General features: G+C 46.2%; 1 protein-coding gene across 1 annotated transcript in view; it reads right to left on the minus strand.

The window, feature by feature from the left end:
* The window catches only part of HOMER2 (homer scaffold protein 2), a 48355-nt gene extending 24865 nt beyond the window's left edge, over positions 1–23490 (minus strand). Inside the window, exons 1-2 of the mRNA XM_085233956.1 lie at positions 23215–23490; positions 3925–4081 (exon numbers count right to left, since the gene is read on the minus strand). Coding sequence (XP_085090082.1) covers positions 3925–4081; positions 23215–23306 — 249 coding nt within the window. The 5' untranslated portion in view covers positions 23307–23490. The remainder of the gene's footprint in view (positions 1–3924; positions 4082–23214) is intronic.
* Positions 23491–24561: the final 1071 nt, after the last annotated feature.

Below are 24561 nucleotides of genomic sequence, written 5' to 3' on the forward strand. Positions count from 1 at the left end.
GCTACCATACCCCGCAATTTCTTTCCTATGAAGGGAAGCTCCTCTAATCTAAGAGTCACCTTTTGGCAAAGTACCCTAGAGTATTTTTAACAACTAAGACTAAAAATAATTTCATTTCCATGGGCAAAGAAAATAATTTGTTTTGAATCTCTGAGTACAGAACTGGTAGAACTCAGAATTGCCAATAATTGTGCAGAAGATGCCCTGCCTCCATTCATGGGAACAGAGAAAGCGTCATCATGAAGAGGTGGGTAGCAATTAGCACTGGTACAGGAACTGAGAAAGCCAGAAATATACCAAATATTAGCAGATTTACACATCATCCATTCCTACTGCCCCAAATATCTGCTGCCAAATGCTGCTGGGGTTCGGATTCTGCCCTCCAAATCACACCAGACCTCCCTGGTACAATGCACCCAGACAGACCTTTTTGTGAGGGTACTGTAACAACCAGAACACAAAACACCTAACAACTAAACAGCTTCATCATACTGTATTACAAACTGGATTCACTTTGGGGAACAGTATGTGAATACTGATTGGCAAAATTTGGCCCATACTCTCATTCTTAATAATTGCAATTTACTTCAGAAACAGACCTACTTACTTTGTTTTTCTAGCTCAGTAATTTTTCTTGTTCTCTTTTCAACACTTTAGCAAAATTATGCCCAACCTCACTATCTTCCATCTTCAAGGCAATTGTTAGGTAGTAAACTCTTTTAAATCATCTAGCAAATGGGAATGAGCATCAGTCAACATCTATTTTCTCTGAAACAAAGCCTCTCTTTCCCTATCATACATTTACCAAAACTACTCTTGCAATCCATTAGTCTTCAACTCCAATTTTATTTTACTTTATTTTTTTCCTAATCACCTGATTAAAGATCCCACAAACAATTTCAGACTGCCACCTGATGTGGCTCTCACTGCAACAGTTTACTTGGCTCCAGCAGTCTCAAAATGCCCCTACAGAGTTAATTGCTGGTTATTAATCTTTAAGACAGCTTTATGTCCTTCGTTAACAACTTATTTCTCTAAAGATGAAAAGAATACTGTCACAATCACAGGTTTTGTAGGCATGTAACATCAGAATGTTTGAAAATGAGGACAGAAGTTTGCTTCTGAGGTCCAACAAGGATTATATTTCTTTCTCAAATTCTATATGGAAACAAGTTCCATATCCTCTCCCTCATCTATATGGCCTGGATAATACATATTTCCAATTCAAAACAAGCGAAAACAAACCCACCAATAGGGGCACTACTACACATCATTCCAGCAGATGCTGGAAGATACCAGTCTGAGCAATTTGCATGCTTTCCAACCTCTTTTCTGCCTCTACATTGCAGCATAATGTAGGTCATTTTTAATGAGGGGCCTTGCATGCAGCTTCCCCCACACACTACACAGCAACCAGACACTTCTGAGCTCATGTTCTCCCTGCATCATTGCTGTATTTTGTCATTTTTCAACAGGTTTGGCTTTTGCTCACAAAGCTGCGGACTTTCATACAGCAATGTCTCTCGGCTGCCTCATTAACTCCAGATCGGTGTGTGCTCTTGCATTTTACTGTACCACTTCCTTCAGCATTCATTATGCTGCAAACAGCCTCTGGTAAGAAACTTCTTAAAACATCATGATGAAATTGTTTTCTAGACAACATACAAGTCAATTATAATGCAATTAAAAGATAGGCTAATCTATTCACTTGTTTGGCAATGGTATCTCAGTTAACATCATGGAGTGCAAGTGTTTATGGTATCTATGAAATCATTTGCTGTAAATTGTTTTCTACTGTCCACAGCATCTCTTTTTGTGTAGAAGATATAGGAATTATAAAACCTGTTCTCTTCCAGGCTTAGAAATTGAAGTGGTTTGCACTGGGCACGGCCTGCCAGGCTGGCAGTGCTTCCGAGGAGTGCTCAGCCTGCTCTGGGCTGGCTGTGCAGCCGGCCTTGCATTCTGCATGGCAGCAAGGCCAGCAGGCTTCGGCAGCCCTGTGTTGTTCTGCATTCTGGATTTAAATGACATTTCCCTGCAAGTCAGCGTGCATCACATGTTTGTCTAAAACTGCTAGAACAGGCACTTTGCATCCAAGGATGGTGAGCTGTTGGAGATATGTGTCCTTCATCCACACCTTCCCTCTAGGTCCAATCACTTCTTTCCCTTGAGCTTCAGTTTTCTGTCATTAAAAGAGGGATAATTTTGCCTGCAGCGATGCTAATCTGCCTGATACTTGCCAACACACGAAGACTATTCTAATAAGTTACATGTAAGCAGGACAGAGCCAACCAATGCTGCCTTTACTCTTCCTCACAGACCTACCGGGCTTCACTTTGGGAGATGAAAGTAGGTCACAACGCTAAGCAGTAGTTGTGTGAGGGAGAAGAGTAACTTTTATCGTTAGCTGGTACAAACACCCTTCTTTTTCCACATCAGCACTCTTAAATGGACAGGCTGGGAAATGGGACTCTCCAGAGGCGAGTGTGCAGGCAGCGTTTCTTCTTAACCTGCTCCTTAATCAGCACGGGTTCAATACAAGAGGAATAATTCATGTGATGAGCAATTGATCCTTGCTTGGGAAGCCCCAGGGGAAAATTTTAATTCTAGGGCATGCTCAAACAAGGGGCTGTTTCCTTTTGGATAGTGCCTTTTAGACAGATGAAGGGGTTCTGAAACCCATCCAGTCTGCAGCCCTGGGTAGGATGCTCCAGCTGCAGGCACATGGCTTCACCCTACATGCACAGTAATTACTGGCTTTTCATTAATCTCTCATAACGCATGTGTGCACACCCACAAACCACACAGGCCACAGGATGTGGCACCAGCCCAGCTGCTGGAGCCTGGAGGTGAGCATACCAGCATGAACAGCATAACGATGGCCATGCATTAGTGCTCTACCGATGTCAATGAACATCACCATCAATTTAAACAGGTGCTTTGGCTGATTTATAAGCCACTATATAACCAAATACAGCACAGAGGGTGTTTGGAAAAACAAACATTTTAAATAAGAGTGACAAATATAAACGGGTTATTAAGGGACGATTTCTGAGGTAGCTCTCTCCCAGAAGAGTAATATTTCAACACCCTCATCCGAGCAGGAACATGTGTAAACAGGCTGTAAATTTGTCTTCTTATTCTACATTTTGCACTCCTGCAAAAAATAACGATTTTTGTGCAAGATTGGAATGTTTTAACTTACACTTCTGTAGACTGCTAGGGAAAAGGAGTCACCTCACAAGTTAATCTGAGGGGGGTAAAAATTGATAAAAGAAGGCACAAAAGGTATTACAGCAGTTGTCAACTCAAGTGATGAAGATTTTTGCAGGAAATACTTCAGAACACTGTTTGGGGATGTAAAACAAAGTCAGGAAAAAAAAGCCCATGTGTGGGGAAAACATCTTCATGCTTAATTTGTCACTCAACGCTGATGAACTCCAGTAGAAAAGCTGTAGAAAATTAAGTGCTAACCTGTAAACATTTCAACCATGCAAAATGGAATATGTACTTGGCATTTAAATCAAAAGCCCTAGTCTGCACATATCTATCTCCTTGTTCTCCTTAAAAAGAATGTTTTTTCACCAAAGAGACCTCAGTGTTATCTACCTAGCACAGGACGTGGGTTTAAGCACTGTGCTACAAAGTGTTGGCAGTTTAAGCCCTTGGCACATTAAGACCATGAAGTCAAATTAATCAGAGATAAAATCCTGTCTGAGTCAATTCATTTGGGAAAAATCACTTTTAAGTCGCTGTCTTTTCAATTGTCACTACGAGTGTCCACAATGGATTATATATAGAAAAAGCCAAGTATTTATCAACTTACGTGTTTAATGCAGCTCATCTACATCTACTACCAGCCATGGCTGACAGCCATGATGCTCTCCACACAGAAAACACACTGGGATACCATTAGCCTCCTACCTTGGCTCCATCCACACTGATAATCCGATAGCTGTTTCTCGTGCTGTCATAGAAGTAGGAAACAGTTACAGCCTGCTTGCTTGCGGGGACCCAGTTCTTCTTCGTGCTGGGGTCAATTTGGAAGACATGGGCTCTGGTGGTGAAGATGGGCTGTTCTCTAGAATAGGGAGGGACAGGAGAAATGGATGCATGAGTCTGCAGAAGATGAAATGTCCCAGAAGCCCAGACTTGACCAGGCAGCACAAAGCTAACTTTTCTTCCTTGTGTTACTATGACTTTGTAACCCAAATTTTCCTCAAAATACTTATCTCCAGGAAGGGATGCTCACATGTGCTCACTCTTCCCACATCCACACATTCTGCCAAAAGCACCAAGAAACCCCACACAGCTGGCTCTCCTGCTCACTGCTGTGAGCATGCTTGGGGCCAGGATTGCTCTGCAGAGGTGCTAACGATGCTAGCAAAGCAAAGGCACAGTATAATTACTGAAACATTGAAGTCCTTATCATTAAAACTGCACTACTCTGTGGGCAGTTAATCAGCATGAGCAGTAAGGGGGGAATGAAACAGGTCCCAGGCCCCATGCTGCCTGCCAGCACATGACTGCATTGGGTGAGGTGTGGCCTCCTTCATCCCATCCCTACGTACCATGAGGAATGCCTCATACCCGGTGTTTTCTGCCCTACACACAGGCAACCCAAACCACAAACAACAGCAGAGCAGATGCAGGGCTGGAAGGACAAGGCACAACACACATCAAGGCTTCTAGAGCACAATTAACATCACTTACAGGCAACAAAACTCAATCATTTTCAAGTCATACCTTTAGGCCAAGTTTAGAAGTGAACTGCAAATCAAGATATGCTGTTTATATAAATACATATATTAAATACCTATATATATTTATGCTTTTTGTTCTTAAAAGCTACAGCATATAATGGTATATATTAAGTGCACTGTTCAATATATTCTCAGTACATACAAAATGTTTTATCATTGATAGTTGAACTTGACAGAATTTTGACAATATTCAAAAGCAATTGTATTACAATAGAGTCCACCACTGTTAACTCCCCAAAATATTTACCTCATCCACACACAAAGCAAATGAAGGCAGGTAAGTGAAAGGCCAGAGACATGTCTTCACACTTTACTCTTTCCCACCCATACAAATAAATCTCTTAAATTATTCTCAGTCCTGTCATTTTGGAACTATGTTTTCATTCAATTTTTTTCTCAGCTGCTTTTAAATCCACCTCTTTTTAAAACACAAAAACTTCAGGTACTGCATGTAGGAACAGCACAAACCAGCACACACATTCTCGATCATTACACATGAATTAAAATTGAGGGGAGTAGCTCACCAACACTGTAATCTTGCAAAGCCCTATAAGGCCCCAGAAGGGAGAAAATGACATGATTTTTTTTTCCTTGCAAGACATATGTAAGGTTTTACATTTTCCAGGGGCTGCCATGCACATTTCTGGATAGAAAGCATGCTGAACTGCGTGAAATACTTCAGCAAAATCAATTTAAATTACAAAGGGACTGCTATGTTACAACTATGGAGGAACCTCAGGTACTGTACCTCTTCCTCACCAGCCACAATGGGAATCTGCCTCCCATTTCCAACGCTACCATCACTGCTGTTCCTGCCTGGGAGGAAAGCAGGGCAGAGCTCTGTAACACTTTTTTAACACTTCCATCACACGTTATATGGGATTAGCAGTATAACGTCCTTGGAGGCCATGGGTCTGTTTGCAATAAGGAATGCAGGGAAGGGAGGTTTCCCCCAAGCGATTTATTCCTTTACTCTAATAATATACACGTCCCCTGAGTGGATGATAATTTAGAATTTAGCCTTCTACTCAGCTGTATATTTTTAGCAGATTCTATTGTTTTTACTGATAGTAATCTGACCTATATATCGCAGCCTGAAGTTTAAGGAGTTTCAGACTTTTCCTTCATAGAAACCCAACCCATAAGCAACTTTATAAACACATTTCTGTTAAGTCACCTTAACAGTACCAGAAAACACTGCTAAAATTATGCCTGGTCTCACTGCAGCAGCAACCATTCAAAGTAAATGTGGAGATATCCAATAGCTACAATGCTAACTTGACACTTGTTTGGTGCACGAGCCCCTGTAACCTGGTGGCAATGGGAACATGCAGGTGAGGAGAGCTGCTCCACCAGGCAGCTGAGATGAGAGACATAAATCAAGAGACAAAGGGAACTTATGAATGTTTAAAACTCTCATGAATTTTAAACAAAATTGTTAATGACTGATTAAATACATTTCTCTTTAAGGGAAAAAAAAAATTAAAAAAAAATCAACTTGACATTAACATCCACCATTTGGAGTAAAGCAGCTTGAAATCCAGCAAGTGGAGGTCCAAATTACATCCAATGATTCTTTGTTTAATAATGCAGATTAAAATAGAGAATGCACTTTGATAAACTGTATTATTAAAGGTGGCCAGCATGTTCTATAAATACGATTATAATTTTCAAACCATGGTCTTATCTATTTTAGTTGACTTTTAACATCTATCTTGTGCCACATGAGACAAATTTAATGTAAAAAGCAATAGTTCCCCATTATCTAAGAAATATGCTGCTAATCTTTTCATAGGCATTATAAAAGCAAAAGAACGAAGGCTCTAGAGCTCAGTAACTGCAACCATAGCAGTGCAAGGTGCAGTGCTCCTTTACAGTTGATAAATAATCATGCAAATTATATGAGTGTGTGTCTTTAAAACGCATCTGGTGCAGGATGCATGTGCCTCCAGTCCATGCAGCAGAGCAGTTTTTGGAATGTGATGCTTCCTGCTACAGGCCACCTTCTGCACATGCTGAGATTTACACTGCCTGACAGCTGCGACAGATCTGCAGCGATGTGCTCCAACAAACATTAGATGAGGGTCTTTTGAGAAGGAACAGGAGTAGGTATGAACATAAGATCCTATATTGTAACATACATACTCTGCATCACTGCAACATGATGCAAAAACACACATTTGCTAAATGCAGCATGATAAGCATTGTGCCAATGGTAATTTAGGTCAAGCATCATTATTACTGCCTTTATGACAGTGTAATAAAATGAACTAATCTCTTATATACGTATATATTTACACAGAGTGTAATATGGAGTGCCACATGTGGTTATTAATGCAATGCAAAAATAGGCAACATTGCTAAAACAAAGAGTTCTGTTTTCCATGGTCCCCATCCAGGCCCTGTGGGACCAGGACAGCACCAGCCCCCAAAGCCACCAGGAAATGCTGGTGCTCCAGCTTCTTAAAAACGGGCAGTATGGATGAGGAAGAATCTCGAGGGCAAGGTGCATGAGGAGCTGCTGATGGCACTTGGTTTGTTCAGCTCAGAGAAGAGGCCTCATGGTGGCCTACAGCTCCTCACAAGGGAAAGGCATTGAGCAGCGTCAGGCGAGGGTCAGATTCTTCACTAAGAAGGTGGGCCTGTTTTCACACCTCTGCAAGATTCAGTTGTCCAAATCTAGCCAGAGCTGCCCATGCAAAAGCAGCTGGGATTTTCAAGCATGCATCACCATCAGGTAGCACAGCATGGAGCAGAGCAGCGGCAAAAGCTAAGTGTGGATGTTTTGCAGATGTGATGGCAGCAAACCAGCGTTACAAAAGCAGGCAGCTCTCTACCCTCCCAAATTGGCATGTGCTAATTAATTCAGGTCAGTCAAATTTCATCAGATGCAACATGGAAAGCCGGGCACTGGCTGCCAGCACTCATAGCCATCAGAAGCACAGAGCCTGCTCTGACTTGCAAGACTGCAAAATCAGTATCACGGAGCAGGCAGGTGGTAATGGCTCCATTTTACATCTGAGGAAGCAGCCATAAAGAATGAGATGGCATCCTGGGATAACAGAGCCAGTAGCAAGCCTGGAAATAAAATTAATTCGCCTCATTTCCCATCTGCAGCTTCACTACTGCTAACATCACAGGGCAGTTTGATAGCAGATCTCCCACTCGGGAAATTTTTTATCACATGACTGGAAAAGCCTAACCCAACAGATGAATATTCACTGCTCAATAGAAGCAACTATTGTAAAAATTAGCGATCTCGGCAGACCTGAGGGATGCTGACAGAGGTTTCAACTCCTGCACAAACCACATCTGCCCGGCACTCTGCAATAGGAGGTGTTCTTGTACCTGGTCAGCTCCTGTTGGTCCTGAAATGGGAGCAGGCCTTCTCACACAGCTATTGCCACAGCGAAAATTACTTGGAAGGACGGAAGGTTTTGCCCTGAGCAAAACAGGGCAAGCAGAAAAAGGGAAGAGAAGATATCTGCTGTGTGCAGCAGATGAGTGACCTGGCCCAGAGAGACAGGCGGCATGAACAGAGCACAGCTGCAGCCAGGCTTTGCTCTGCTGTTACTTCCCTGCTGCAGCAGTGCTAACTGAGGGGGAGGTCATGCAACTTGTTCAAATGGCGCTGGCATGATTCTTCATTGCTCACTTTGTACTAGTTCAGTATCAGCTCACCTGCAGAAATGTATTACATTCATGAAAAAGAAAGGCACCTTTTTAGCTCCCATCTTTTAAAGTCATTATTATTTCAACAGACAATGTAATCAGCAAAAGTGCTTCTTACATGTGTAGGAAACATAATAGTTCCAGTTACTTAGACAAAAAAAAAAAAAAGAAAGAAAGAAAGAAAAAAAGAAAAAAGATCAGTTAGCTAAAGAGAAATTTTCTGTCAAAAGCACAGATGCTAATTAATCTCATTTTTGATTAGCAGCTGAGTAAGTCCAAAAGAATAAGTCTTCAGGACAAAAGCTCTCAGTGCAAAAATCACTGCAGCATCTGGAAGAGCTCACAATATCATTAAGCCTTTATGAAGACAATATATTAATGAAAAGGCTTAAGGTGGACAGTGAAAAAGCTCACACTTTACTTATGGGCTATCTCCAAGCAGTTATTTGCCTTCTGAGACACTCACTGAATAAACACACACAAGAGGCAGAAGCTGAAAGGATCCTGAACTATTCCACTATTGCTAAGACTGTTCTAAAAAACAAAATTAAAATTAGAAATCACACAAAAAATACCAAGTATAGGCATGTGTGTGAAACTGGTTGTTATTCTTGTTATTTCAGAGATTCTTCCTGAGAAGGTATAGAAAGAGAATCTGTAAGTCTGCACTTCTGGAAAGGTTTACACAGCCTCCAGTGTACATAGGGATAAATTCAAAACCAACAAAATTGGGGGAGGGGAGGGAAAGGAAATAATAGTACTCTGTTTATCCCCTTTGCCAGATTAGAAACAAACTCTCCTACCCTCATTGAGGAATGAGGCAGCATCAGCACATAAACAACCCCCCCTCCCCAAAAGCCTATAAATTCCTGTGGATAGGTTAAAATTACATCCATAGGGCTCACCTCAACCCCAGCAGTATCAATGCTTCCAGAATAGCCTCCTCCAGAGCACAGTACTCACCTGTAATATTTCAGTGATAGACTGGGATCCGAAATTGGAAGCATAAATCCTGGAGCAGGTAGCCACATGTCTGTAGGAGGGCAGAGGGGCTGCCAGCCTGCCCTGCTGCCAACTTCTCCCACCCAAGCAGGAGACATGCACTCCTCACAGCTCATAGACCTGTGAACACGCACTGGAATGCATCCCATATGGTTCAGGCTGGGCAAGAACAAAGCCAGCACAGCACAGCCTGGCCCTGCAACAGCTTTCTTGAGTAGCACCTGAAAACAAGACTCTGCACACCCCAGCCTTGCCACACACTGTCCCATCCTCCTCACATCTATGTGGGTTGATGCCTCCCTCACATTAACACAGTGAGATCAGGAAGGAGAAACTAACGACACAATGCTTGGAGCAAGATGGGAACTAACTTTGTGTTTGCAAACCAGCAGGAAAATCCCTCCATTTCTATTATTGTTATCAATTCTTTGCAATGTCTTCTGTGTTGCAGAAAGTTAAGGATATTTTCAGGTTGTGTGCACTGTTTGCAGTTCATTTAAAAACGAAAGTTTAAATGTCAGAGGATATGTGATCAAAATACATGGTATCTACAAATGCAATATAGGAACAAAAGACCTTGAGTGCATCTGAGCATGCAGACCCACTGCCACCAGCAATGCAGCATCTTCATAATCAGGATTAAAGCTCAGGACATTTTCCTTTTACTTGTCATAACCATTTAAATGGCAGATGAGGTCATTCATCTGCACACAAACAAATCCAAAAAGTTTATTTTAATCAGTAGCATAATCAAAGCCTTACTATTGCAAAACAACATGATTAAAATCTCCATCACCTTACACACCATGGCGCTAAGCAGATCCCTGGAGCAGAGCACTTTTCTGCACTAATCCACACACACAATTATCAATATCCTTTTCCATACTCTATTCAAACGCTCTCCCTTGAGGCTTTTCTTCCACTTACACTCAGGGGAGAGGGAGGGTTGCGAGGGGGAGCTTATCAGTTCAGTTTAAAGAACAAGCCAGATAACTCCTTCTGATCGACCGCCTGAAGGAGCGAATCAGGAACTCCACCAAGCGTAACGCCAGGAGAAAGCGATCGGGCTCATCCTGCCCACAGCCAGGCATGGGGTCAGCTGTGCCCTGTGCAGGTACACGGAGCTGCTGGCACAGCACCATGGGGCTCAGCACTACCCAGGCTTAGGTGCTCTGTTAGAGGACACAGAAAGTGTCAGTGGATGGCTTAAGACGAGGATGCGTGCTTTTAATGAAGCTGAGGCATGTAAAAATTAAAAGCAATTAATAAGCAATTCACTAATAAAGGATTAGCAAGATGCAAAGCTGTGCTCACACCAGGTTTTCAGCACACGTTTCAGCCTGCCTGTGCTGACAGCAGCGGCCTGGTGACAGCAGTGCCGTGTTTAAACAGATCCCCGGTTCCAGCCTCCTCCTCGATTAAGCCATCCAAAGGACAGAAAACACCAAATGCAGACAGGAACACACAGACTGCATTTCAAAAGGGGAAAGGACAGCTCTGAGTGCAAGCACGTCTGCCACACTCACAACCCCCAAAGGCCTGGACGTGAACAAGTGCTGCCACAGTGAGCTCAATTCTACGCTCTGTGAGTTTGGACCACGTGGAGCAGATTGCTATTCCCTGGGAATTTTAATTGGATAGCTTCAACAGCTGTAATACTTTGTCTGCTGCTGGCACATAGCAGCACCTCTGAGGAATAGGAGAACAGCTCTAAGAGCTACCGCATTTAAAAAGGCTGCTCTGAAAGTAATGGCTCCTATTTTATGATGCTCAGAGGCAGAGATTTGGTGGGCTGGCAGCAGAGGTAGAACCTTCCCACCAATATCCCATTCCATGTTGTTGCTGTGGGACAGATGGCAGCAGAGGGGCAACCTGACAGAACATGTCTGGCATGGAAGTGTGGATGGAGCAAAGGAGTGCCACTAAATGCAGAATAAAAATGCACCCACTGACATCCACTGACGCTTGCTAAACATTTATGGGGACCAACCAGAGGATGTAAGCACAGTGAGGTGGTGTTGGTGTGCTTCAGCAGTGACGACAGTGACAGCAGGTCACCTCTGCTGGTGCAGATTGTTACAAGCATGGCATGCAGGCTCTGGTTCACTGCTGATGAAAACACATAGCTAATGGTGGTGACTAAGCTGAAAAACAGTGTTAACTGAGAATTTGTTCTACCAGTGTTATTGTGCTCTTTGTATCTGTTGCAGTTTCCATGGAAATAAATAGGAGGCATTACTTTTGGAGCAACCTACATACCAGCAGCCAACAAGAGCACTTAATGGCATGTTTTATCTACTTCAAGTTAAAAATACAAAGGAAATTTCAAACACTTAGAGGCTAATGTTATTCACTGATAATTTTAATCTCTGCCAATATAACACCATCTGCTGCCATCAGATTTACAGAACAGATCTCAGGAATACACTTATTCGTTGGTATAAAAAAGCCCAGCACAGAAGTGAGGATTCTTTGAAAATCTCCTAAGCCTCGGAGAGGAGGAACGACTCATTCTGAGGAACAATCTGCAGGTTATATGCAATGAAGTGTATACAGAAACACACAAAAAAACACTATTCCTCCTCCCACAAAGAAAATGGAACAGCACATCAGCAAAACCCCCACTAAACTAAATCCCTACAGCCTTCTTACTCTCCAGTAAAGCAAACTGCACATATCTGTAGGCAGTACAGAGATAAGATTCCCCCAGCAACTCCTGAAGCTGACAGCCACCTGTTTGCAAAGCCCTCCACTCCCAAGGCCTCGACATCTCCGACTGCTGCCCAGGCTGTGAGGGTTATGTGAGGTGTGGGCTCTGCGAGGATTTCACTTCAAGCATCAGCATTTTTCATGTGATGCAGGTTACATAACTAGGAGTTATAATGCAAATAATGTGAAAAATGGCATTCTTGTATCAGCAGACTGGGAAATTAGCGTGGGCTGGCTGGAAATACACAAGATATACAAAAGGTAGCACACATTCTTGCTATGAGCTTCCTATCCAAGATGTGGCTGGGTAAGACTTAAGACCAGATGAGGAGCTCCCGGGTTTTTTAGATGTGCATTGCAGAACTCACCCAAGTTCTGAACAGCCACTGACAGGGCTCCAGAACTAAAGTATCTCCCAAAACTAAGGCATAACATTTCTCCTTCGCATCAGTGCAGACTTTGTTTTCTTAAATAACTTCTGTCAAGGATGAAGGACAAAGCTGAATGGCACTTTCCCCCTATCCCATTTATTTATTGACTACAGCACAGCCAGACAGGTGGGCTGATTCTGTCAGCAATTGAAGTTGCCAGGACTGTGAATACTGCCACTTATGGATTGATAAATGGACTACATGGACTAATTGCATTTCATCCTCTCTGGACAGATGGCAAATCTTACAGCCATATGTCAATTATTTCCACCGCACCAAAAGTATATTAACACTTACCAAAAACGTTTAAAGCAATGCGATAATCTAAAATACTTTTTTTCCACAGACTGCGATAGAACAAGCTCAGAAGGGCCCGGCTCTCTCCCAGCATTCCCACTGGGCTCAGGCTCGATGCCGACAGTCATCACACAGTTATTGATGGGAGTGGATGAGTCCCCAGCTGGGCACAGCACTGCTGTCATAGCCAGAGGAGAGCTCACATCACCGTAGCTGTTCTGATTGCCCTTGTTTAGCTGCTGCTATCAGCGGTTTGATATTCCAGCCACTCTGTGAGCCGGCTGTGCTCAGGTACATATATTCTGTTCCTAACGTATTTTTTCCAAATCCCTTTCTGCTGGAGCTGTGCTTTAAATCCCCAACAGCTGGACTACAACCAGGGACTCATCCCACTCAGCTCCGGATCAACACCACTAAGTTGGGCAGCGCTACTTCAGTGCAACGCCTGGAGCTCATCCATTTACCAAATGCAGACAAAGCACCGATGGGTGATACATCAGGCCAACAGACATCCCCAGTGACACAGCCTTCTTGTGGCCACATCCTTTATTAATACTCTGCTGTAGAACTTCAAACCTTTAGTGGGATCTATGGGGCAGCAAATTCATCCTTCAAAATCACCAAAGAGTACATGCAGGAGAGCTGATCCTCCCTGCCCTAGGTTACTGCTTCTTTACACCAAACAGACGCGACCAAAATCAGTTCAATATATTCTAGCTAGGCTTTTTATGCTAGAAGAATAAGCCATGTTATACAACTCAATGACTTTTTGCTTCATTTACGGAATATAATTCCAAACATTGGTTTTAAGATAGGATTAAAAATCACGTCTTGTGTTACATAGCAATTTGATTCAAGCGCACTCTCATGGCAGGAGACACTTTGCTAGTGGAGGCAGATAAATACACTTTTTGGACCAGCAAAGGAGGCACCATTTTCCCCTGCTTGCCATGAGTAAATTATAGCAAGTCAAGAGCTGGGAACTGAGCTTTAGGTTCCATGGTCTAAAATTAGTGCCTGGTGTTAACATGCAGGATGGATCAACTGCTCACGCAGCTGCTGCAGACAAAGTGCCAATTGGTGAGAAGTTCTTACTATGCTTTTTGCAGGTTTACACTTTAGCACCCTAGAAGTTAAACTGATTGGACTCAACAGGCCTCTATTACAGAAACCGATGTTCAGAGAGATCTTTTAAGATTTACTACCCTTAAATGGGGGGGGGGGGGGGAAAAGCATTTCAATGGCCCAATTCTCCATAGACAAGCAGACTGACTCACTGTATCACCACATAGTCACCAGCGAAACACAGGAGCCAGCTCCAGGAGTGAAGACAGGTGGCAGAAGACTGAGAAGACAAAAGACAGGACAAGAAGCTGAGATCTGAGGTGCTAGGTGTGGACGGTCCTACTAGCCTTAGAGAAACCAGCCACTGTTGTAAGGAATAAGAGGTAACACTGAACTGTCCAAACCACCCAGCAGCCACGTGCCTGGCCTCTCCTCTGGCCAATAATTCAGAGGACATCCAATAATGGAGCTGACGAGCATAAACTCTTTCCAGTACAGCCCTGTGTCACTTGTGTGAATGTAACAGTTACGCAAAAGCGCACTATAACTCAGTGCAATGTTACATTTTCACATTTCATGGGAGAGACCTCCCAGAGCTTGCTGCACCTCCTCAAGACGATGATGCCAATTCGTAAGGCAGGAAAGGAAAGATCAAACAGGGATTAGATATTTTGATTACACTCCAAACTCTAAGATTTCATTTAAAGCTTAAAATATAAGGACTTTGCAATTCCTCCCACACAGAATTCGGAGCACTAATTTCTAAGTCAATGGAGAGATGTTCTTGTAAAGGGATCTAAACAACGTGCACACAAGGTTACTGTTTTGAAAGCACACAACTCAGAGCAGACTCTGTATAGAGAAAAGAGGTGACCGTGACCACAGGAAGGCCCTTGCCCCAGGCACCGCAAGCAGGAGGTAGCAGTGCTCTGCAAACCCAGCCTGCTCTCTGCAGGCCAAGCCAGGTGAAACTGGTGGGAGCACTGGGCTGGGTACCGCAAATTAAGTCCTCCAGAGCTAAAGCATCTCCCACAGTATGCAGTTCTGGAGGTCTCAGAAAGCAGATGCTCAGAATTATCTGTGCCTTGGGAATGACTTTGAAAAGAACACCACCAAGGGAGCTGTGAGGAAACTTTAAAGACATTATTTGTCCTTTGGATCTCTCCAAAGAGAGAGCAGAGTCTAACATTATGCAGAAAGCCCGTTCTCCTGCTCTGAAGCACAGAAGGAGGTGAAAGAAGCATGGAGAGAGCTCACAGAGGAAGCACAGGTCCATGCGGACCTATGGAGCTGTGCAGGAGGTTGGCCTCCCCACCCATCCCCAGGCCACTTTCCTAAAGCAGCAGCAAGACCCTGGCTCCACGGCTGTAGTGTTCCCCTGTGACAAGGAAAGAGGTGGAAGCTTTTGACTGAATTGCCTTGGATCTGGGGGTAACAAAGTGTCAAGTCTGCTCTCAGCCAAGCCAGTTTCCGTTTGTCTTGAAAAAGACCACAAACCAAATCAGTGTTTCTATGCATTTTTTTAATTATTGTTATTATTTATATGATCCCTGAAATAAAAGCTCGTAAGACAGCTTCTGTAAGCAAGCAACAAAGAACAGGCTCTCCCTCCTGTAGTGGAGTACATGTAAGTGACAGACAGCTGTCATACACACAAGATAAAATCATCAGGAAGACAGCTCTCATTCACCTGAGTGAATTTAAGGCAGCTAAATCTCCTTTATTGTCTCACAAAATAACAAACTTCTCCCTCTTCCAACTGGAGGAGTGGAGATTACTGTGACAATCACTGGATTACACGCATACAGACACAGTGTCCAAAGAGGCATTATCTCCTCCCATACACTCCAGGGTAGTCGCTGCTTTATCTACGAGCACCTGGGGCTGCCCCACTTACACAGAAGCTTCCTGGCAGGTGTGGCAGCATTTTGGCCTTCTGGGTCAGCATCTTTGGCTTTCTTGGCCAGCATCTTGGGGTACATGGAGGTGGAAGAGGTGGAGGCTTACCTCCCTCCTGGACGCGTGTAGGTATAGCCTGGCTAGACATAGGATGATGCCAAGGGAGAGGCAGGGGAACACCAGGGCAGGAAGATGTAAATCCTGGAGGTGTCATAAATAATAGGTACTGCACTGGAGACAGCTTTGCACTGGTGTCTGAGCTGCCTCCCAGAACTGGGCTTCTGCCCCATCCCTGGGCATCACTGACACAGCCAGTAAGTTGCTGTTACACCCCACGTCCTGCAAGCAGCGCAGCGGACCCTGTGTGGCCCCAGGCTCTGGCCACTGAGATGTGCTTCACTTAGAGCATCTCTCCCCTTTACTGAAATGCTCTCGTTGACAGTTCCAGTATCACAAACCAGATCACATGCTCCCACTTAAACTACTGCAGGAAGACATTTTAGATGTGCACAACAGATTCATAGCGGGAAGCCTGAATGCAAAAGCCCAATAAGACTGCGGAATGAAACAAAGGCAACAAGTGAGTGTTGCTGCTGCAAATTGTAGGACAACTCACCAAAGCACAGAACCTGAGTCAGTCCCTGCAATGCAATTAATATGAAGTAGAAACAGCGAGCATCTCTATTGAAGCACTACGTCTGCAGAAGGGAGAGCCTTGCTTACTGCTCCCAGCACTGGCTCTACTATTGTTCTTCCTCCAAGGCAAGAACAAGCAGCGATAAATACTGAAAATAAGATGCTCAGACCTCCACATGATAAAATTCATGTTTCCTTTCCAGGTTTTTCAAGATTGAAGATTCATATTTTCTTCCTCAAAACACAGTGTTCCCTCTGTACTGAGAATCTACTGCAAAAGATTAAGCAGAGGCAAACAAGAAGTAATTACACAGGGCACTTGAACACACCACTTCACAGTCTACAGAAGGAAGGATCTTCAGCACAACTAGGAGTAGCTCTAGGAAAAAAAATATATATATTGTACAAGCTGGCTATGTAGTCCTGAATGTATTCCAGAGAGGTCTCTGCTGCCTTGCTGCATCAATGTACTAAACTGGGCTGGTAAGAATGCAGTGGCAGGGCTTCTCTTATTGTTACAAAGCAAATGCCAGTGGGGAGCAGTACCTCGCAGCTGCAGAGGGCTCATTCTGTGCCCCAAGGTGTAGGCAGAGGAGTGCAACTCCTACAGAAAATTTGGAGTTTCTAAATCCTGTAGGCTGCAGTGAGAATTCCAGACGGAAATAAGGCAGTTTGCCACTTCAGCAATCCCTACAATCTCACATTTTAATAAACCCCGTTGGATAAATAAGATCAGGCTGGCATGTGGGGGGAGAGGATGAGCTGCTACAGAAGGGAACCAGCTCTGCACAACAACCAGCAGCCACTTCTGCTCACACCTCCACTGCCAGGCCCTCCTTCCCCTGTGTCAAATCTGCTCCCTCTTCCCCGTAATAAAGCCACAGTTGTTTTGCAGCTAACGCTCCCAGCTTTGCCAGCCTTCAACATGAAGCCCACAAATTCTACAACACCTACACAGCAGAGCCTACTGCTCCCATATGAGTCATTAAGCAGGCTGTCCCGCTTAGTGATGTCATCCAGCAACACTGATTTTTTTTTTTTAAAAAACAAATCCAAAAATGCCTAGGGCATCAATTATTTAAAATATTTTCTTCATTTGAATCCTGACCCCAGTGGCAAAATTATCATTATGAAGCATTTCCAAGCAATGCAAGAGAGCCCCATCGCCTTTAATGGTCGCTGCATCGACGGGGAGCGAGCAGCCAACTCCTCATGCCACGCAGGAGGTAAGCTCTGAACATCTGAACCAGCAGTGCTGGGCAGATTTCTCTCCTACGAACAGGCAGAGAGCAGCTAGGATGTGTCATCAAAAATATAATCAAAGATCAACTGCAACATCCCATCTCATCTTGTACATTTTGCAGGAGCAGCTATTACACAAGCCCTCCTCACCGTCCGCAACCCGTGCGGAGTGATGTGTGGTTGCAGTGCAGCAGTAACCTTCCTTGATGTTAATGGCCTATTCCCTGCCTAATTGCTCTTGCCATTAAAAGTGCTCCTTTATAGCTCAAGCTTAAATGCTTCCTGCCTTTGTTTGAAGGCAGTGCCCTTGCCTTGCCACATTCTGAGATTTAATAACAGGATTGTCAGCTATTTACAGTGCAGAGCTGAATTATTGGGAGAAACTTTGCTGAAATATGTTCTCCTAAGCACATTTACATCCTAAAGAGCCACCACCGGAGCACAACATCAATAAGCCACACGCTGTACTTGCAGCACACAAGGTGCACGGAGGTGATGGATGGCGTTCAAGGTGAAAGCGGGCACGGAGCTGACCGTGGGACACCCTGCAGGCCTCCCCACTCAGCAACTGCCCTATCAAAAAGTCAACAGGAAAACCAATGGCTGACTCAAAATGCTTACGCTTCCTTAAATATATTTTCATGGGTGAGGTTATTTATTGTAGGCACTGCATTAATGCAACCAAATGAGTGAATAAAGAGCAATCAGAAAATCAAGCTGTGAAGCCAGGCTGGTGCCCATGCTTTGGGTTCCCAGCAAGCTGACTGCTCCTCTCTGTCCCTTCCAGCCACACAGGAAAACCACTCATACAGTTTCAGACACTTCATCACATCCCAAACCAGTTAAAACTACTTTCAGTTAAAGGAGCTGAACATCAAATAACTCTTCTTAACATTTCAAATGATGCTTTTGTTACCAGGAGACTTACCAGCCCTCTTCTTTTCAGATAGAAGAGGGACATCCCAACTTCAGGGAGGATATTTTATTTATGAGCCTGTCCTCAAGCGGCAATCAAATTAAGTGATTAATTAGGCTGGCAGCTGAAAGAAACTTGGCTGTGATCACTTTCTCAGCATTCAAATTTTCTTTTTTCTCGCTATCTTCAGCACTGACTGCATGAGTAACTTGGGCTTTGAGTGTGCCAGGGCACTCCTGACAGTTGTGGATTTGTGCTGGTGTATTTTGCTGACATCCTCTCTAGCAGACTTTACAGTCTCCTGAAAAGGCTCCTGAACCCCCAAGTCTATCTGCCATGTCATTCATTCATTCATTCACCCTGTCTTCCCGCTCCTCTTCTCGTAGTCCGCTCCACAATTTCTTCCAATCTCTTATTTTCCTGTGGGTTTATTCACACTGGGAATTTTTGCACTAATTCAGTTGCACACATTTATCTGCAGCATTACAAACTTCTCACATTGCTGTGTCAGAAGGGACAAGAGCTCCCAGCCAGCAGCAGGTGTGAGGAATGCACCAACACTGGGACAACCCAGTTTGCTGGCTCACCCCACAACACAGCAGTGCCGAGCACACACACGTCCTTACGGCAGCCAAAATGTCTCTGTCCCCACCTCCCTGAGCTCTGTGCCTCTCTACCCTGATTAAAGTTGTATTAGACATGTGAAAAGAGCTACAAAGAACAGGTTTTATACATTCTGTTGAGGTCAACTGAGTTCTCCCATCCATTTTAGTGAACTCAAGATGCTGCTGCAGAACTTGAAGCTCTCTGGACCTGACTTTTCCACTGGATTGTGTGCAGACACCTCTATCTGCACACACAGACACTGAATTCTGCAAAGTGAAACAGCAGCCATTCATCCCCACTCTGCATAAATAGGAATAGCTACATAAGGAAGCAAAGCGATGAAAAACCAAGCATCCCCCAGCCAGCTGCCTCAACAATCACAAGAAGAGCTGTGGCATCTCTCAGATCTCAGCCTCTTGAGCTCCGACACGACCACCAGTTGGAAGCTGAGCGGTAGAACCTCCCCCTCCCAGCTGAAGGACACCAGCCCAGCAGCAGCACCACATGAGGTGGCATGAGGCTCTGCTGATCCCAGCAGGCACTGGATGGAGGCCACAGGGAACATCCCCTGCACCAGGATGCTACAACCCATCACAGAGCTACTTCAACAGCTTATCACCATGGTATCTGAAATACTGTGGGTACTGGGAAAGGCCAGCTTGGACAGCATCCAAAATTAATATCCTCCCATAACACTATTTTCATCACCTCTTTTGTATCCTTCACCTTTTTCTTCCCTTCTCCTCCCTTCAGTCTTTTACCTCCCAAATCGTTGCAGCCATCCATCTGATGGACACTGCTACCAGCAGAAGGGAAAAGTGCTCTTAAATGTCACTGCATAATAAAAGCACTGCTCTCAGAAACACCAGCCCCCAAGTGCCCCTTCTCATAATAAACACGGCAAGAAGGGCACAAATGTGCTCAGGACCCAGGCTCTGTGCAATGAGATTGCTCCATCCAGTGCCTGCCCAGGTTTGGGACCTCACCTTCTCCATCTCCCTGCAGAGAAGGCAGGGACACCCACTGGGTGCCCATGGCAGCAGCACGGAGCAGCACTTCACACCAGCCAGTAGAAACGTCTGCTAATTCATCATTAACCTATAAAGCACACACGCAGCCACACTCACATCGCTCTCATATTGGTAGGCAGCTTTCTGCAGTCATCTCTAACACTCAGAAGCCTGATTTTCACTTGATATGGTTTTATAAAAACAGATTTGAAACTTGAATTTATTGCCAGAGGATATTTAAATTAGTTGAATTTTAATCCAACAAATAATATAAATACCAGCTTCAGCAGCAGTGATTTCTACATCCAATCCAAACTTGTCACATGCCTCATAACAAGAACTATTTTGTAACTGACAGATAAGGGAATGCAAAGATACTAAAGAAATGAAAATAGTAAAAGAGCATAAGCACAAAGGATGCAGCAAGCCCATACCTCCATAAATCACCTTGTAAGCGAAGCAGCTTCATAACTGGAAAGTTAACTTATACTGCTCAGATTGAGGACAACTAAATCAGACCATGGCTGTTAGATCAGTGGGCACAGCCCATGGACATTGGAGCCACAGAGAAGCCGCCCATCTTCTGGGCTTCAGTTGCACTTGGCTTGCAGCACCAACACACAAATCAAGAGATTTGCAGACAAAAGACTATACAACTGGAAATTTGGTACAGTGCATTATTTTTAAGCTTAGTCCCTTGTGCTGTTGAGCTGGTGACAGCTGTCAGACAAGCCGTGTACAAGAAAGCTGTGACTTACAAGCAGGTTTTTCCCTACAAAGTAAACAAGTGCACAGTGAGACTTCAAACAACAGTCTGACCCACAGATATGGTTTGCGTGGACACAACAGGCACTGTACCAGTCTGGTTTTGTTCATACACTTTTTGTTTCAACATTCTCTGGCTTCCAGGCTTCATTGGTTTTGAGCACATGAATGACTTTTGTAAAACTTGACACTACCTTGCTGCCTACTAAGCTGAACTAAAACAACAGTTTAAATAGCTCAGCTCACAGCTAATAAGCAATTTAAATAGCTTTGCTGAGCTCGAGTGGCTCTATCGGGTTTCATAGCACCATCCATCACTGCCAAATCCATAGGAAGCACTTAAATGAATCATTAGCAACAGTCACCCCCAAAGGAAGAAAACAGAAATAGAAAATAAATAATAACAACATATTTTAAGTGCTAGGAGTCAAGTTATTGCCACAATTCCCATGGGAATCTGTCCATGTGTGACACCAAATTGAGCCCAGGAAGCAAATCCTGTGGAATCACTGGGACAAAATCTGCTCTTTCAAATCAGGCTGAGCTTTGCGCTGCCCCACACAGCACAGCATGGGGCTGGGTGAGCACAGAGGTGCCCATTTCACAGAAGGAAAGGCTGCAATACACACAGGCATAGATGGAGATGGCTCCTGGCCAAGTGTACCGAGCCCTCCTACCAAGACTTGGAAGTTTTCTGTGACAGAAGGGTGACTGGCAAGGTAATGACGTGAGACACCTCCAACACATCCATGCAAAAAGCACTTTGTCTGCACTCAGCACAGAGCGTACCGATGTGTGCAGCCCATGCTGCAGCCCTGGGAATGAATGGTGTCAAGAACATGAGCTCCCTATCAGACCAACAGAAACTAACTGAAACCACACACATTGACTCAGGTACCGAACCGGACTGGAGAGCACAGCCCAACCTGCACCCAGAGCACTGCAGGGCCCTTCTCGGGGCAGCACAGCACCAAGCAGGGCTGGGAGCACTGCCTCCGTCCCCTGGCTGCACTTCCCAGCTGAGCTCACCCAGCAGCACAGAGAGCAGATAAAAACGGTGACGGCAAACACCTGCCCTTAGAGACATCCAGGTGCAGGGGCACAAGTGGGCTTCCCTTGGCCAGGTGTCGCTGCCCAGCCTGAATTCAGCACGGCTGCACTGCCCCAGCAGCAAGCACATCGTGATGCTGCTTTCTAGGACCCCAAGGGTACTTTATTTAATTCTAGTGGAACTTCACACGCTGAAGAAGCAGATGAGCCCCTTGCCATCCTGCAGTGAAACATCAGGAGACAACCACTTGGATCTTATTTCTCTCCTCTGCCTCTGGATTTTTATTCAGTGCTGCCGGTATCAAATTCAGGCACACGCATGGCATTTTAATTCATTATTTATCCATATTGTCTCAAATTATAGCACTTTGATGGCAATACACCAGTGCGGAGGGGGAGCTTGCACAACTGGAAGCAGCACGAGGATGCCTAGAGCCTGGGGAGCAGCACCCGGCCACGGGGTGGGGGGGAGGTGGGGGTGAGAAAAAGGTGTAAGAGCATAATAGCACCAAACTAAAGCAAACTGAGCGCGGGGGCTTGGAATCCCCCGAACCGTTTTGGTTCTGAGGTTCTCCAACCTTTAGGCTGAAGCCTAAGGAACCACGGTCACCTCCGCTCCGATGTTCAGCTCATACACCGCTCGAACGCTAGCACTCGGCTTTTGTCCTCGCGTTAAAGTTAGAGGATAGGAGAAAGGCACGAATGCTTTGGGGGAAACTCAAGATGAATTCTGCCAGAGATCACCGCATGCGAGCAGAGACTGGAAATAAAAGGTCGGAGGATATCTGCACAAATTCCCGAACGCCCGACACAGTTCGGGCAAGTTTCGGCCACGTCTCCCTCAGCTGGAGCGGGGCACGGGCAGCTGCCGGCGGCTCCGGGCTCACGGCACGGCGCTGCCCGGGGCTGAGCGTTGCCCAACCGCCCGCTCCCCCCGCGCACCGCCGGCGCTGCCCGCCCGTCCCGGTGGGTCCGCACCGCCGGCCCCGCGCCCCGCGGGTTTCGCTCCAGCTCGCTCCGCCGGCGCGGTTCGGGTGGGAGCTCCCGCCGCGGGGAAATGATTAATTGCGCTACAAAACGGCGGCTCCGGGAGCGACCGCAGGGCACTCCGGCACCTGCGGCGGGGCCGGGCCGGGGCTCGGCGGACTCACCCCATGTCTCGGCACCTCTCGGAGGCGGCGGCCCCTCCGGGCGGCTCCCCGCGTTCGGCGGCCAGCGGCGGCCGGGTTCCCACTTCGCACATGCGGCCGCCCCGCTCTCGGCTCCCGGCTGCGGCCGCCCGGCGGCACGGCGAAGCGTCCTGCTCCTCCTCCTGCCGCCGCCTCCCTTCCCCCTTACATAACCTCCCTCCCGGGCGGCGGCGGCACCGAGCAGCCTCCCGCGGCACCCGCCGCCCCGCCAGGCGGCAGCGCGGGGGCGGTGGGGCGGAGCGGGGCGGAGCGGCGGGTGCGCCCCCGGGGTCCCTCCGCTCCCCGGCTCGGGCAGGAGCCGTGCTGCTGGATGGGGGTGCCCGGCAGCGGTGGAAACCCCGGAGGGAGGGAGCGGCCCCTGTCTCCCGGCTCCCGCCGCCCGCCTAGGGGCTGCCGGGGCCAAAACTTCGGGGGAAGTTGTGGGGGTGGCTGCCGAGCGGCTCCGCGCATCGGGACCGCTGCCCCGACACCGCGAGACTGAGAACGGCGTTGGGGCCGTGAGCCGACCGGATCCGGCTGCGGTCCGAGAGCCCGGAGAGCCCTCCTGCCCCGACTCCGGGGACGTCCCGTGAAACACAAGCCGGAGATTTCCTGGCTCGGACGGGAACCGGCTCTGCACTTGCTTTCGCGCTTTTAATCTGTTTTCCCAGGGAAACGACCAAATCCCCGCATCCTGCCATGGATCCCAAGGAGCTCTGGGACGACCGGGCAGCTTCAGCCCCTGGCAGGCCGAAGCCCCCCAGCCCGGCCAGCACCGTACCAGCCAGCCCCAGGCACAGCCTCCAGCAGAGGGACGAGCGGCACCGACTGGCTTTGAGCACTCGCAGCAGCCCTGCAAAGCAGTGCCACACACGGTGGCCATGCGTTATTTCCCTCTAGGTTCCGTGAAAATAAAGAGGGATGTTTCCTTACTGCAAAAGGCAAAATCGCCCTAAGGTGGAAGAGCCGCGTTGTGGTGCCGTGGCAGTGCCGCTGCCCTCCGACAGTCCCAGGACGAGGATCCATACAAAGCCGTGGCCCTGCTGTCCTGCTGCTGGCAGAGCGGGCAAGGTTGTTCCCTGGGAGAAGATACCCAGTCCACAGAGAGGATTTTGGCTTCTCCCACACAGTTATAATTAATACCTTGCCAGCAAGAGTGATTATTTTCGACTTTTCTCATTATCTCTTGTCAATTCATCCATTCCTTCATGGAAAGTTTTGAAGTTGTTGGAAAGGCTTTATGGCTGCTTGCTTAACCCCTTCTGCAGTGACACCAGCGTAGACCCCCACCCTAACAGACAGCTTTTTCCTGATGTCTGGAGAGCCAAA

Source organism: Meleagris gallopavo, chromosome 12, assembly GCF_905368555.1.
Source record: "Meleagris gallopavo chromosome 12, MGAL_WU_HG_1.1, whole genome shotgun sequence".
NCBI lineage: Eukaryota > Metazoa > Chordata > Aves > Galliformes > Phasianidae > Meleagris > Meleagris gallopavo.